Raw genomic sequence first — 14,695 nt, forward strand, 5'->3', positions numbered from 1 at the left:
ATGAAGAAGGAAATTGAATTAGACATGGATGGACATTTTCAGTATGGAATTCAAAATTTTGGATGTTGTGAACTGAAAATATGTTTGCAAATTGGGAATGGTCAGAAGGCAGAATTGGCGGCATGTATCTTTGAGAGTCGTAAGGTTGATCAGTCTGAAGAAGGGTCTCGACCCGAAACGTCACCCATTTCTTCTCTCCTGAGATGCTGCCTGACCTGCTGAGTTACTCCAGCATTTTGTGAATAAATACCTTCGATTTGTACCAGCATCTGCAGTTATTTTCTTATACGTAAGGTTGGAGGAGGTTTACAGAGTTAGTGCATGGATTTGAAGCAAAGTTGAGCATTCTAAAATAACCTGCTGTCGGTTAGCAAGAGCAGGGAGAATGTGAGAAACATGACATGGCCTATTTGCAATATTGGAATGGAACTGGCAGATAGATTCATTGGTAAATTTCATATGAACTCTGGAAATGTAGAATTCTTGTAAAGGAAAGATTTGAAGGACTCTGCGACATTCTACTATTTCAGTGAGCAGACGTACAGTAGTTACAATGGTCCAAATGACATCACTATATTAGGCCAAATAGGGAACATCCTCTGGTCTGCGAAATTGAAGTATTTGCTCTTGTTATGGTCCAGTAATTTAAAAAAAAACAGTTTTTGAAGGGTAATTTAATGCACAGTGTGAGGACAGGAACTGCTCTTTCAAACAGGGCCCGGATACTCTTTGGAAAGGCCATTTATTTAACAACTTTCAGAAATAATTTTCATTCAGAAAACTCTGTTTCTCTCATGTGTCAATTATTTAACAACCAGAAAAGTAATTTGACCCCATAAATCCCAATATCCAGCGGTCTCAGATATGTTTGGACATTTTCCTCTCCATGACCATGTGTTAGATCATCATCATCATATAATCATCATATATATACAGCCGGAAACAGGCCTTTTCGGGATGTTGGTATTTACATTTCCAGGGTCATGTGACGCTGGTGAGAACTTTAGTTTTTGTTTTGTCTCGATACATTTATCTTGGCCCATGAGCCTTGACCTGCACAAGTTCTTGCCTGATTTACTTCAATTTTTGCTTCTACAATATTTTTCACTTTAGCATTGGTAACTTTTGTGAGTTACCCTTCACTGTTTGGTTAGACAATTAAATAGGACATTCCTACTGTTGTCTCTGAAATATTGCTTGCAATCACATATTTCCTCCAAAGTTAGAAAGATAATTTTGTTTGGGGTTTTGCAATCTTCAAGAAACAAATGAGCATATATCAGCAATAGCAAAACATTTAAGAAAGGAATTCATAATTCATAATGTATGAGAAATAAAAATCCCATAAAATAAGTGATCCAGCTGTGCCAACCTGAAAGGTTGTGTTAAATGATAGGAAGAGGCTTTTGATGTTGACAAGAGCATTAAACCTGCAGCTTGGGAAGAAGTTAGAAGTCAACAAAAGGCAATCAAGAAAATGATAAAGGCGTAGAAGATAGAATTAGTAAACGAGCAGGAACTACAAGAGTAAATGTTTTTACAGATATATAAAAACTAATCGATTACTGATAGAAGAGGAGACATTTTAAAGAGGTTAAATAAATAGTCAATATTATACTGTATCTTCACAGCAGAACTCAGAGAAAGCATCCTGGAAGTAGTTTTTAAGCAGGTGTACAGTAAGAATGAGAAACCTGGGAGGCGTTAGAAATGGTGAGACAATAATTGGGACTTGAAAGAGCTATTTTCCTGGACTCGAAAAATTACAACCTCTCATTTTAAAAGAGATCGTGAAAGCATTGTTTTCATCTTCCAAGAATCACTGTTTTAGAATGCCCCTCATGGAAATGAAGTCGCATCCACTCGTGTTCCTCTATCTTGACATAATATGGAGCTTTGACCGTCACTGAAGTCTGTTAGAAAGCACTATTTGGCAGGATAGGTGATGTCTGTTTGCTTACACTTAACCTTGAACTGCAAGGCTTTTACTTTACTCCCTGCAATATCATGAACTGGAATGCATGTATTTTGTTGTTTATCTTCCTGAGGTTTGCTTAAAAATAAAGTCCCGAAAATTCACTTCTCCATTTCCTTGCTTGCGTTGGCTCAATAATAAAGTTATTAAATCACTTCTGTAACGAATAAATGACGTAGAGGAATTAATTGTAATTATTAGCTTTATTGACTAATGGGTAGTAACTAATTTTAATAGTAAGTTATTCTTTAACTTTGAATGTTATTGATTAATGTTAATAATGTGGTTATTAACTGTGAAATTAATGAAAATGAAGTTATTAAATCAGTTTAATTGGTATTTATAAGCAGAGTAGAGATGATCACAGCATAAGCACTAAATGCAATACACTAGATTGGAAGAAGTGCCTAAACATTAATGAGAAAAAAAAATTAAAATGATGTTGAGATTCACAAAAATATACATATTATTGTCAAGTACAGAAAAGTACTGTGCGCTGACTGCAAGTTAACCACTAACCATTTGTTTTACAGAATAGAGCAGCTGAAAGATGAACAGAATCAAGAATTGTCATTACTAACAGGAAAAGTAAACCGTTCTCGCAGCTTTGCCTCAAGTTTCCAAAACCAAGTGGAGACCGTACAGTAAGTATGGATTTCCACCGAGCAACATTGGAAGACCCTAAGGAAAAAAAATAGTTTGTACAGAGTATTCTTTCAATTGATCTATGGAATCCATGATGTGTTATTGAAAACCGTACAAGACACACAACCTATGATTGGAATATATCATTATGTGCTTAACTTTGGATGTGTTTATTCACAAAAATGTATAATTAAGTGAATAGCAGAGGTGTTAGTTGAGACAATGCATATGTTTACAGAATGCTGCCATGTGTCCTTATGGCACACATTTACTGAATAGTGAAAGGCCTGGATAGAATGGATGTGGGAAGGATGTTTCCACTAGTGGGAGAGTTTAGGATCAGAGGCCGTAGCCTCAGAATAAAAGGCCATACCTTTCAAACGGCGATGAGGAGGAATTTCTTTAGTCAGAGGGTGGCGAATCTGTGGAATTCATTGCCACAGAAGGATGTGGAGGCCGTCAATGGATATTTTTAAGGTGGAGATTGAAATATTCTTGATTAGTAAGGGTATCAGGGGTTATAGGGGGAAGGAAGGAGAATGGGGTTGAGAGGGAAAGATAGATCAGCCATGATTGAATGGTGGAGTAGACTTGATAGGCCAAATGGCCTAATTCTGCTGCTATAACTTATGAAGCTTTGGTCACAAGCCTTCAGCCTGAAAAACATCCCTCCACTTCTTTGTCTGACTCCTACCACAAGGCCCAATTTTGTATCCAATTGGTTAGTTATATTACATACCATGTGGTCTAACCTTATCAACCAGCCTACAAGGTGGGACCTTGTCAATGGCCTTGTTAAAATCCACATAGCTAACATCCACATCCTGACCTCAATAATCCTCATTGTAACCTTCTCAAAAAAACGTAGTCAATCATGCATGAAAATCCACATAGCTAACATCCACATCCTGACCTCAATAATCCTCATTGTAACCTTCTCAAAAAAACGTAGTCAATCATGCATGAAAGATCATGCAGTTCCCTGACTTGTCCTGAATGCCTTCCTAAACTAACGTACACATTACCCACCCTCCACTCCTCTGGTCCTTCACCTGTAGCTTAAAATGATGCAAATATCTCTGCCAGGTCCCCTGTGATTTCTTCCCTAGCTTCCTTCAGTGTCCTAGGACAGACTTGATCAGGTCCCAGGATATGCTTAATGCGAGTTAAGCATATCCTATCACCAGCACCTCTTTTGTTACATACTTATGTTACAGGACACCACTATTCATTTCCATCAGTTCCTTAGTTCCATAACCTTCTCCAGAGTAAATACAGATGAGAGATATTAATTTAAGACCTTGCCCATCTCCTGCGGGTCTCAGGTTTGTAGGTTAATTGGCTTGGTATAATTGTAAATTGTCCCTAGTGTACAGGATACTGTTAGTGTGCGAGGATTGATGGTTGGTGCGGGCTCGGTGGGCCAAAGGGCCTGTTTCCCCACTGTATCACTAAACTAATCTAAATTAAACTAAACCCATGAAAGTCTTCTGTTCATTTATATCTGTTTATTTAACTTTCTCAACTGCACCTATGCATGTTGTCTTAACTCCTTGTGGTAACGAGTTCAACTTTCTCATCATTCTGGGTAAACATTGATTTATTCAGTCTGAAGAAGGGTCTCGACCCGAAACGTCACCCATTCCTTCTCTCCCGAGATGCTGCCTGACCTGCTGAGTTACTCCAGCATTTTGTGAATAAATTGATTTATTCATTATTGTATTGGCTAATTCTTGTCATCTCCTGCAACCCGATACTTTTCTTTGTCTGCCCTATCAAAACTTCTGCACATTTTGTAACACCCCCATGCAATCACACCTTAGCTCAATCTTCTCTTTTCTCTTCAATCTCTCCTTCAGCTATAACTTTCCAATCCTGGTTTGACATTCTCGTGGTTTGTACCCTGTCCAGTTCCTCTATTTCTTTTTTACAATACAAGCAACAGTGGTAACTACAGGGTGACAAGATATCATGTTAAAAGGAAGTTTGAAAAGTTTGTTTCATTACTGTGCAGATTTTTGAAGTTTTCAACTGAATTAAATCAGGTTGGTTGGAGGCTCAAATCCCAGTGGGCAGAAAATAAATATGACTAAATTAAGGAAAAGTAACAAGGTGTAATAGAAAGGAAATGGAAAATAAAGTCAAGAAACAGAATTAATTGATTGAAAAGACTTACGATGCGTTTCTAGATTGAAAAAGAACAGAAAATACTGAAAAGCTCAGTAGGTGTTGTTTGTTTGGCTTGGCTTAGCATTTTTATGTTGGTAACTTGTATGTCAAACAATGGAGAGAGTTCATCTTAAACAGGGTATTCCTCATCCTCCAGACAGCAGCCTCTTCTGATGTTCAATAACACAAGATACAATTCTAGGAACCTTGCTTGTTACTTTATTGCTTCACTTCAAGTGAAAGTTAATCAAATTGTCTAAGAGCTGACAATTAAAAAGTGTTCCATTGGTTCTCTAATGTGGATTGACTTGGCGAATGTGGTATTAATGATAACATTCCACAAAGCAGGAGACTTTGGCCAGATACGTCATGGGCAACTACATTCTGCTCCATTGAAATTGTCACTAGGTGCTTAATTGTATTCACAATGTGAGAAGATATTTTAAATTCTCACAACATTTACTGCTGATATATAGAAGAAACAAATTAAATGAGATTTTTTCATGTATCTAGAGAACAAGCAAGGAATCAAAGCATAATGTACTCACGACAGCTTACAGACCTAGAGTCCACCGTCTGCCACCTACGGACTGAATTACGGGAAGCTAGAAGGATGTACGAAGACAAGGTCAGTTGCACATTGGCCTGAAAACAATTCCTTTTATTTGCTTCGGACCAGAAAAAAAATTGTGAATTGAAACAGAAGAAGTTGAACTCTTGTTTGACAAACAATACTCCATTTTCCTGTCATGTAATTTAAAATTCAAACGAGTAATTTAACAAAGGTGTAAGAGCACTTTGTCAATGTTGCATTTTGTTCTTCAAGCACCATCTGAAATGGACCTGTTTCCTTCCAAATAAATAAACTTTGGGAAGATTCAGAGAGCTGCCCAGCTCTCAATATCTTCTATAGAAATTATATTTTTTGTGCTTTATCGCATAATTTGTATAAAATAATGTAACATACACAGTATAGTGTGTGTCATAACAGTGGCTGCACTGGGCATGCAAAAGGCCGCATTTATAGTATTGTGTTCATTAGGAAAGATGCTGTCAAGCTTGAAAGGGTGGTACAGAGAAGATTTACGAGGATAGACAATAGGTGCAGGAATAGGCCATTTGGCCCTTCGAACCAACACCACCATTCAATGTTATCATGGCTGATCATTCTCAATCGTACCCCGTTCCTACCTTCTCCTCATACCCCCTGACTCCGCTATCTTTAAGAACTCTATCTAGCTCTCTCTTGAAAGCATCCAGAGAATTGGCCTCAACTGCCTTCTGAGGCAGAGAATTCCAGAGATTTACAACTCTCTGACTGAAAAAGGTTTTCCTCATCTCCATTCTAAATGGCCTACCCCTTATTCTTAAACTGTGGCCCCTGGTTCTGGACTCCCACAACATTGGGGACATGTTTCCTGCCTCTAACGTGTCCAATCCCCTCTCATCCTTCTAAATTCGTAACGTAAGATCCACTCTCATCCTTCTAAATTCCAGTGTATACACGCCTAGTCGCTCCAGTCTTTCAACATACGACAGTCACGCCATTCCGGGAATTCACCTAGTGAACCTACGCTGCACGCCCTCAATAGCAAGAATATCCTTCCTCAAATTTAGAGACCAAAACTGCACACAGTACTCCAGGTGCGGTCTCACTAAGGCCCTGTACAACTGCAGACGGACCTCTTTGCTCCTATATTCAACTCCTCTTGTTATGTAGGCCAACATTCCATTGGCTTTCTTCACTGCCTGCTGTACCTGCATGCTTCCTTTCAGTGACTGATGCACTAGGATACCCAGATCTCGTTGTACGCCCCCTTTTCCTAACTGACATGGATAGAAAATTGGTTGACAGACAGAAAGCAAAGAGTGGGGATAAATGGGTCCCTTTCGGAATGGCAGGCAGTGACCAGTGGGGTACCGCAAGGTTCGGTGCTGGGACCCCAGCTATTTACGATATACATTAATGACTTAGACGAAGGGATTAAAAGTACCATTAGCAAATTTGCAGATGATACTAAGCTGGGGGGTAGTGTGAATTGTGAGGAAGATGCAATAAGGCTGCAGGGTGACTTGGACAGGTTGTGTGAGTGGGCGGATACATGGCAGATGCAGTTTAATGTAGATAAGTGTGAGGTTATTCACTTTGGAAGTAAGAATAGAAAGGCAGATTATTATCTGAATGGTGTCAAGTTAGGAGGAGGGGGAGTTCAACGAGATCTGGGTGTCCTAGTGCATCAGTCAATGAAAGGAAGCATGCAGGTACAGCAGGCAGTGAAGAAAGCCAATGGAATGTTGGCCTTCGTAACAAGAGGAGTTGAGTATAGGAGCAAAGAGGTCCTTCTACAGTTGTACCGGGCCCTGGTGAGACCGCACCTGGAGTACTGTGTGCAGTTTTGGTCTCCAAATTTGAGGAAGGATATTCTTGCTATGGAGGGCGTGCAGCGTAGGTTCACTAGGTTAATTCCCGGAATGGCGGGACTGTCGTATGTTGAAAGGCTGGAGCGATTGGGCTTGTATACACTGGAATTTAGAAGGATGAGGGGGGATCTTATTGAAACATATAAGATAATTAGGGGATTGGACACATTAGAGGCAGGAAACATGTTCCCAATGTTGGGGGAGTCCAGAACAAGGGGCCACAGTTTAAGAATAAGGGGTAGGCCATTTAGAACGGAGATGAGGAAGAACTTTTTCAGTCAGAGAGTGGTGAAGGTGTGGAATTCTCTGCCTCAGAAGGCAGTGGAGGCCAGTTCGTTGGATGCTTTCAAGAGAGAGCTGGATAGAGCTCTTAAGGATAGCGGAGTGAGGGGGTATGGGGAGAAAGCAGGAACGGGGTACTGATTGAGAGTGATCAGCCATGATCGCATTGAATGGCGGTGCTGGCTCGAAGGGCTGAATGGCCTACTCCTGCACCTATTGTCTATTGTCTATTGACACCATTCAGATAATAATCTGCCTTCCTATTCTTACCACTAAAGTGGATAACCTCACATTTATCCACATTAAACTGCATCTGCCATGCATCCGCCCACTCACACAACCTGTCCAATTCACCCTGCAACTTCAGCATCTTCCTCACAGCTTACACTGCCACCCAACTTTGTGTCATCTGCAAATTTGCTAATGTTACTTTTAATCCCTTCATCCAAGTCGTTAATGTATATTGTAAATAGCTGCAGTCCCAGCACCGAGCCTTGCGGTACCCCACTAGTCACTGCCTACCATTCTGAAAGGGACCCATTTATCCCCACTCTTTGCTTTCTGTCTGCCAACCAATTTTCTATCCATGTCAGTACCCTACCCCCAATACCATGTGCTCTAATTTTGCCCACTAATCTCCTATGTGGGACCTTGTCGAAGGCTTTCTGAAAGTCAAGGTGCACCACATCCACTGACTCTCCCCTGTCCATTTTCCCATTTACATCCTCAAAAAATTCCAGAAGATTGGTCAAGCATGATTTCCCCTTTGTAAATCCATGCTGACTCGGAACGATCCTGTTACTGCTATCCAAATGCTCAGCAATTCCGTCTTTTATAATTGACTCCAGCATCTTCCCCACCACTGATGTCTGACTAACTGGTCTATAATTTCCTGTTTTCTCTCTCCCTCCTTTCTTAAAAAGTGGGATAACATGAGCTACTCTCCAATCCACAGGAACTGATCCTGAATCTATAGAACATTGGAAAATGATCACCAATGCGTCCACGATTTCTAGAGCCACCTCCTTAAGTACCCTGGGATGCAGACCGTCAGGCCCTGGGGATATATCAGCCTTCAGTCCCATCAGCCTACCCATCACCATTTCCTGCCTAATGTGAATTTCCTTCAGTTCCTCCGTCACCCTAGGATCTCTGGCCACTAGAACATCTGGGAGATTGTATCTTCCTCAATGAAGACAGATCCAAAGTACCGGTTTAACTCGTCTGCCATTTCCTTGTTCCCCATAATAAATTCACTTGCTTCTGTCTTCAAGGGACCCTCATTTGCCTTAACTATTTTTTTTCTCTTCACATACCTAAAGAAGCTTTTACTATCCTCCTTTATATTATTGGCTAGCTTACATTTGTACTTCATCTTTTCTCTCCGTATTGCCTTCTTAATTATCTTCTGTTGCTCTTTAAAAGAGTCCCAATCCTCTGGCTTCCCGCTCTTCTTTGCTATGTTATACTTCTTCTCTTTTATTTTAATGCTGTCCTGGACTTCCCTTGTCAGCCACGGGTGCCTCTTACTCCCCTTAGAATCTTTCCTCCTCTTTGGGATGAATTGATCCTGCAACTTCTGCATTATTCCCAGGAATACCTGCCATTGCTGTTCCACCGTTTTCCCTGCTAAGGTCTCCTTCCAGTCAAATCTGGCCAGCTCCTGCCTCATGCCTCTGTAATCCCCTTCGCTATACTGTAATACTGACACTTCCGATTTTCCCTTCTCCCTCTTAATTTGTAGATTAAAACTTATCATATTATGATCACTGCCTCCTAATGGCTCTTTTACCTTGATTTCCCTTATCATGGATGTTGCCAGGACTAGAGGGTCTGAGCTATAGGGAGTTGTTGAGTAGGTTGGCGCTTTATTCCTTGAAGTGCAGGAGGATGAGGGGTGATCTTATGGTGGTGTATAAAATAATGAGAGGAATAGATTGGGTAGATGCCCAGATTCTCTTGTCCAGAGTAGGTGAATCGAGGACCAGAGGACTTAGGTTTAAGGCGAAGGGGAAAAGATTTAATAGGAATTTTAAGGGGTAACTTTATCACACAAGGGTGGTGGGTGTATGGAACAAGCTGCTAGAGGAGGTAATTGAGGCAGGGACTATACACAACATTTAAAAAACAGTTAGACAGGTACATGGATAGGACAAGTTTGGACAGATATGGGCCAAACACTGGCAGGTGGGACTAGTGTAGCTGGGACATATAACCGCACACAATGTAATAAGTCTTCAACAATGTACCATGCTGTGTTTCAGACATTTTGTTTAAACTTATGTCTAGTTTCTTTGCACTTTTGTGCTGTTTCATCAGATAGAGAACTTGGAAAAGATAATGGAACAATCTCAGTCTGAGGTTTGTATTGCCAAGAAAGAAAGAGATGAATTCAGGCAAGAGGTAGATACCATGAGTGGTCGAATCCAACAATTAATGGTAAGTCCAGCAGCTGTTTCACTTCCCAACATGTTTAATACATTAAAGAGGAAAGGCCTTTCATCTTTAATTAAAAGTTGTAAAGATGGAAGAGACCTCTGATAATTACATTTACATACGTCTTCCCCTTTTAAGGTCACAAGGAATAGAAGTAGAATTAGGCCATTCGGCCCATCAAGTCTACTCCGCCATTCAATCATGACTGATCTATCTCCTAACCCCATTCTCCTGCCTTCTCCCCAAAACCTCTGACACCAGAGGTTTGTCAGGTTGTGAACAAAATTAAGAATTGCTGTCATCCCACAGGAAGAAACTGACCCAAAGAGATTGTTCTCATTCAAACCATGTACAATTCTACTTTGGCTACCTTTTTATAATGCCTTAAGCAAGATATGCCCTTGCTTCATTCATTATTCACAACTGGGATTTCCCATATTCTACTTTATATTTAAATCTGTACCCTGCATTTGATTTTATTTAGTCATGAAGATTTTGCAATAAATTGCTTTTGTGAAATTTCATGAAGTCCGTGCAAGGTAAAGTGCTGTTACTCTTCATGGTATTGAAAATTAAAGCATATCAAACATCCCACTTCAAACCTAGTTTCTGTCAGCACCTTGTTTGAGAATCATAGCTAAAGTTGGGTGAAATCCAACTCACAAACATCTAAAGTTAAACACAAAATGCTGGAGTAACTCTGTAGGTCAAGCAGTATCTCTGGAGAAAAGGTGTAGCCATGGGCACTTGCAGGTTCCCCTGCAATGCTCCTTTATGTTGGTTATGTCGAACAGTTCTTGGACGAGGAATACACTGGCCCAATCTCCCACCTCTTTCTCCACTACATCAATGACAGCATGGGCTCATGGGCTTTATTAACTTCACCACTGGGTCTCGACCTGAAACGTCGCCCATTCCTGCTCTCCTGAGATGCTGCCTGGCCTGCTGAGTTACTCCAGCATTTTGTGAATAAATACCTTCAATTTGTAGCGGCATCTGCAGCTATTTTGTTACACTTATTCCACCCAGCCCTCAAATTTACCTGGTCTATCTCTGACTCCTCTCTCCCCTTTCTTGTTCTCTGTCTCCATCACAGGAGACAGACTATCTTTCACCTGATGTCTAATACAAACCTACAGACCCACAGTTATCTTGACTGCAATTCCTCCAACCCTGCAGCTCGCAAAGTTGCTGTCCCCTACTCTCAATTCCTCCGTGCCTGCCGCATCAATTTCCAAAATGAGGCTTTCCATACAAGGACATCTGAGATATCCTCCTTCTTTAGTGAACGTACTTTCCCCCCTTCTGTCATAGATGGATCCCCCAATCATGTCTGTTCTGTGTCCCGGAGTTCTGCTCTCATTCCCTCTCCCCCCAGATACAAAAAGGACAGAGTTCCCCTGGTCCTTTCACTCCAATTCATCATCCTCCAACATTTCCATCACCTCCAACGTGGTCCCCACTAATTACATTTTTCTATCTGTACCCCTTTCCGCCTTCTGCAGAGACCGCTACCTCCCTCACTCTATGGTTCACTCATCCCTTCCTACCCAAACCACACCTTCCCCAAGTACTCTCCTCTGTAACACAGAAGATGTAACACCTGCCTTTATACCTCCTCCCTCGACTCCATTCAGGGACCCCAGCAGTCTTTCCAGGTGTGACAGAAGTTCACATGCACCTACTCTAACCTTATCTTCTGCATCTGATGGTCCCGATGTGGGCTCTTGTACACAAGAGTAGACTCGGTGTCCATTTCGCTGAACACTTACGTTCAGTCTGCCAAGGCCAACTGAATCTCCCAGTTGCTAACCATTTTCACTCCCTTTCCCATTCCCACACTGACCCTTGAGCGTTTGAAGGCACTGGGCCTGTACTCGCTCGAGTTTAGAAGGATGAGGGGGGGACCTCATTGAAACTTACCGAATAATGAAAGGCCTGGATAGAGTGAATGTGGAGAGGATGTTTCCACTGGTGGGAGAATCCAGGACCAGAGGCCATTGCCTCAGAATAAAAGGGCGCACCTTTAAAAAGGAGATGAGAAGGAATTTCTTTAGTCAGAGAATAGTGATTCTGTGCAATTCATTGCTGCAGACAGCTGTGGAGGCCAGGTCATGGATATTTTTAAGGCAGAGATTGACAGATTCATGGTTTACTAAGGGTGTCGGGTTATGGGGAAAAAGCAGGAGGGAGGGAGAGATATATCACCCATGATCGAATGGCGGAGTGCACTTCATGGTCCTAATTGACTAATTCTGTCCCTCGAACATATGAATTTATGACCTTTCTGTCCTGGGCCTTCTCCAGTGTCAGAATGAGGTCACACACAAACTCAAGGAACAACACTTCATGTCTTGATTGGGCAGTTTACAACCCAATGGTATGAACACTGAATTCTCCAATTTTATATAACTTCTACAAACACCTCCTTCCCCCCAACCCTCTCTCCTCCACTAAAAGTTTATTAACCAGCTCCACAGTTCACAACTAAATATATCTCTTGGGCTCATACCTATCTCTTTCCAACAATCAGCCTATCAGGAAACCTCCTTGCATGGGGTTACCAGTTACTGGCCTGTTATTTTTGTTTTCATTTTTTTCTGTGCTCTCCCCACTATAATTAGTCTGAAGAAGGGTCCTGACCCAAAACATCAGCTATTCATTTTCTCCAGAGATGCTGCCTGACTGGCTGATTTACTCCAGCATTTGTGTGAATCTTTGGTATAAACCAGCATTACATTTTATTATCATCGCTGCCAAAGGCAAGGGACAAATTGAATCTCTTGCATTACCCACATGTTGTGTATAATCAAAAAGGATTAATCTGCCGTCTATTATTTATTATGAGTGTCATTTACTATGGTGGTTTACAGAAATATCAAGCACAGTTTGACACAGCCAAAATATACTAGGACATGTTTAAATACTTGGTCAAAAAGTATATTTTAAAGGTTATCTTGTAGAAAGGATGGTGGCACGGCGGTTGAGGGAGATAACCAGAGAGTTTGCATCCTAGGCAGCTGACAGCACTTGTGCTGATTGTGGAGAAATGGAAGTTGTCAATGTGCAGGAATCCAAACTCAAAGTGGCAGATTGTCTTTGAGGGCTGGAGGAGATTATGGAGATAGGGAGAGGTAAAGCAGGCAGGGAATACAGGATTGATGAGTGAATGGTACCACTGACAATTTTAGGAGATGGGTAACATTTTTAGAAAATGTACAATTCAGCAAGAAAATATTATCATAGTATCTGCCGATTGGGAATCTTGGTCTTTTTTTCTTTTTACTCGTTTGCCAAATGAAAAATTATAATGGTGCTTCAGTTATCTTTGTCTGCAGAAGGTAAAGGAGGCATGATCGTCTGGGCTGACCATGGAAGGAGTACTAATGGGAGAGAGTACTGCTGGTTGCGATGGTAGAACGCCTTACCACCTGAATGTTTTTATGTGCGGGACCAGGATGCTCCATCTTCAGTTCCTGTGGATAGTTATTTTAATTCTGGTCTGCTTTATTTGTTTGACTTTTAGGCTGAAAACTGTAAAGTTGAAGAAGACCTCAAAGTGGCAAAAGAACAAAACCAAAAGCTGTGGGATCGGGGCACAACTAATAGCATTTCAGTTGAAAACATGCAGCATGAACTCGATTGCAAAAATCAGGAAATTCAACGACTGGATGGTGTGATAAACAACCTTAAGGAACAATACCAGCATCACTTACAATATCAGGTTAGTTAATGCTAAGCAAATAATGATGATTTATATCCCAGTTTAGCAGATGAATTAGTCTAACTTAGACAAAGTCACTTTGGGAGAGTAAAATAAGTTGTTCTGTTTATGAAGGAAAAGTAACATTTGGGTTTTCTGTCTGTTGAGTTGTTGGCACTGTGCAAATGAAAACAAATGATTCTTCCTCCAAATCACAATTTAAATTTATGTAATACATTTTGGGGAGATTTTCACATGTTTACCAAGGTCTTCACTTGATTGCACCTTTCTCTCAGTGGCAGAGGATCACACCAGGAATTCTGGCTGTGTCAAAGAAGTAAATTATATATGTACTTCAATGTCTTTTCATGAAGCACTCACTGAACATGAGGCTTCAGTACTACAAATTATGATATGATATCCACATGCAATATAAAGGTTGAATACTGTTCATAATCAATATTTTATCGAGATAAGATTTTGTGTGGATATTATTTCTAAATTTTATTGCTGAGGCCCTCATGTGGTTTGGTTCTGACAGACAGGAACTGCCACAATTGTTAACAGATGGATCTTGTTGGACCCTGGAGAACCAATACAAGTGACTGTTTAAATGCACCATCGTATACTTTGCAATAAATTAGATTGTCAACTAATTTAACAGTCTAGTTTTTGCAATTTGCCTCACAATTTGCCTTTTGTAATTTGCCCAGTCGGCATGATTTGTGATTTATTCACCAGATCAATAGGTAAACTAGTTTCACTCCCATTCTGTTAAATGATTAGTTTCCAGTTATTCCTGTTCATTAGCTCCATCTTGAAAGGCAGTCAATTCTGTCCCTCTCAGGATGGGACAGCAGATAATTCTGCCTTTTGTGGCCAGAGACAAACTTATGACAAGGTACCTGTACTGGTAGGAAATGTAAGCTACTTACACCTCTTGTTGCAATGTTCTCGAAAATTGGGCCCAGTAGGTTTGTCAATTGATTGGCAAGTTGTTTCAGCTAATTGCTTTATTAGTATATTTATTTTCCCATCTAAACCTTGTTCCAAGTTCTTGGTGT

General features: G+C 40.8%; 1 protein-coding gene across 6 annotated transcripts in view; it reads left to right on the forward strand.

Annotated features, from left to right (window-relative positions):
• LOC144594813 (coiled-coil domain-containing protein 158-like) overlaps positions 1–14,695 on the forward strand; it is a 510,587-nt gene that overhangs the window by 449,088 nt on the left and 46,804 nt on the right. For 5 of the 6 annotated variants that reach the window (XM_078401739.1, XM_078401696.1, XM_078401706.1 and 2 more), the window contains 4 exons: positions 2,509–2,619; positions 5,303–5,417; positions 9,812–9,931; positions 13,455–13,652. In XM_078401739.1, coding sequence (XP_078257865.1) covers positions 2,509–2,619; positions 5,303–5,417; positions 9,812–9,931; positions 13,455–13,652 — 544 coding nt within the window. The remainder of the gene's footprint in view (positions 1–2,508; positions 2,620–5,302; positions 5,418–9,811; positions 9,932–13,454; positions 13,653–14,695) is intronic. The other variant, XM_078401725.1, reaches the window with a different exon arrangement.

Source organism: Rhinoraja longicauda, chromosome 1 (genome assembly GCF_053455715.1).
Source record: "Rhinoraja longicauda isolate Sanriku21f chromosome 1, sRhiLon1.1, whole genome shotgun sequence".
Taxonomy (NCBI): Eukaryota; Metazoa; Chordata; class Chondrichthyes; order Rajiformes; family Arhynchobatidae; genus Rhinoraja; species Rhinoraja longicauda.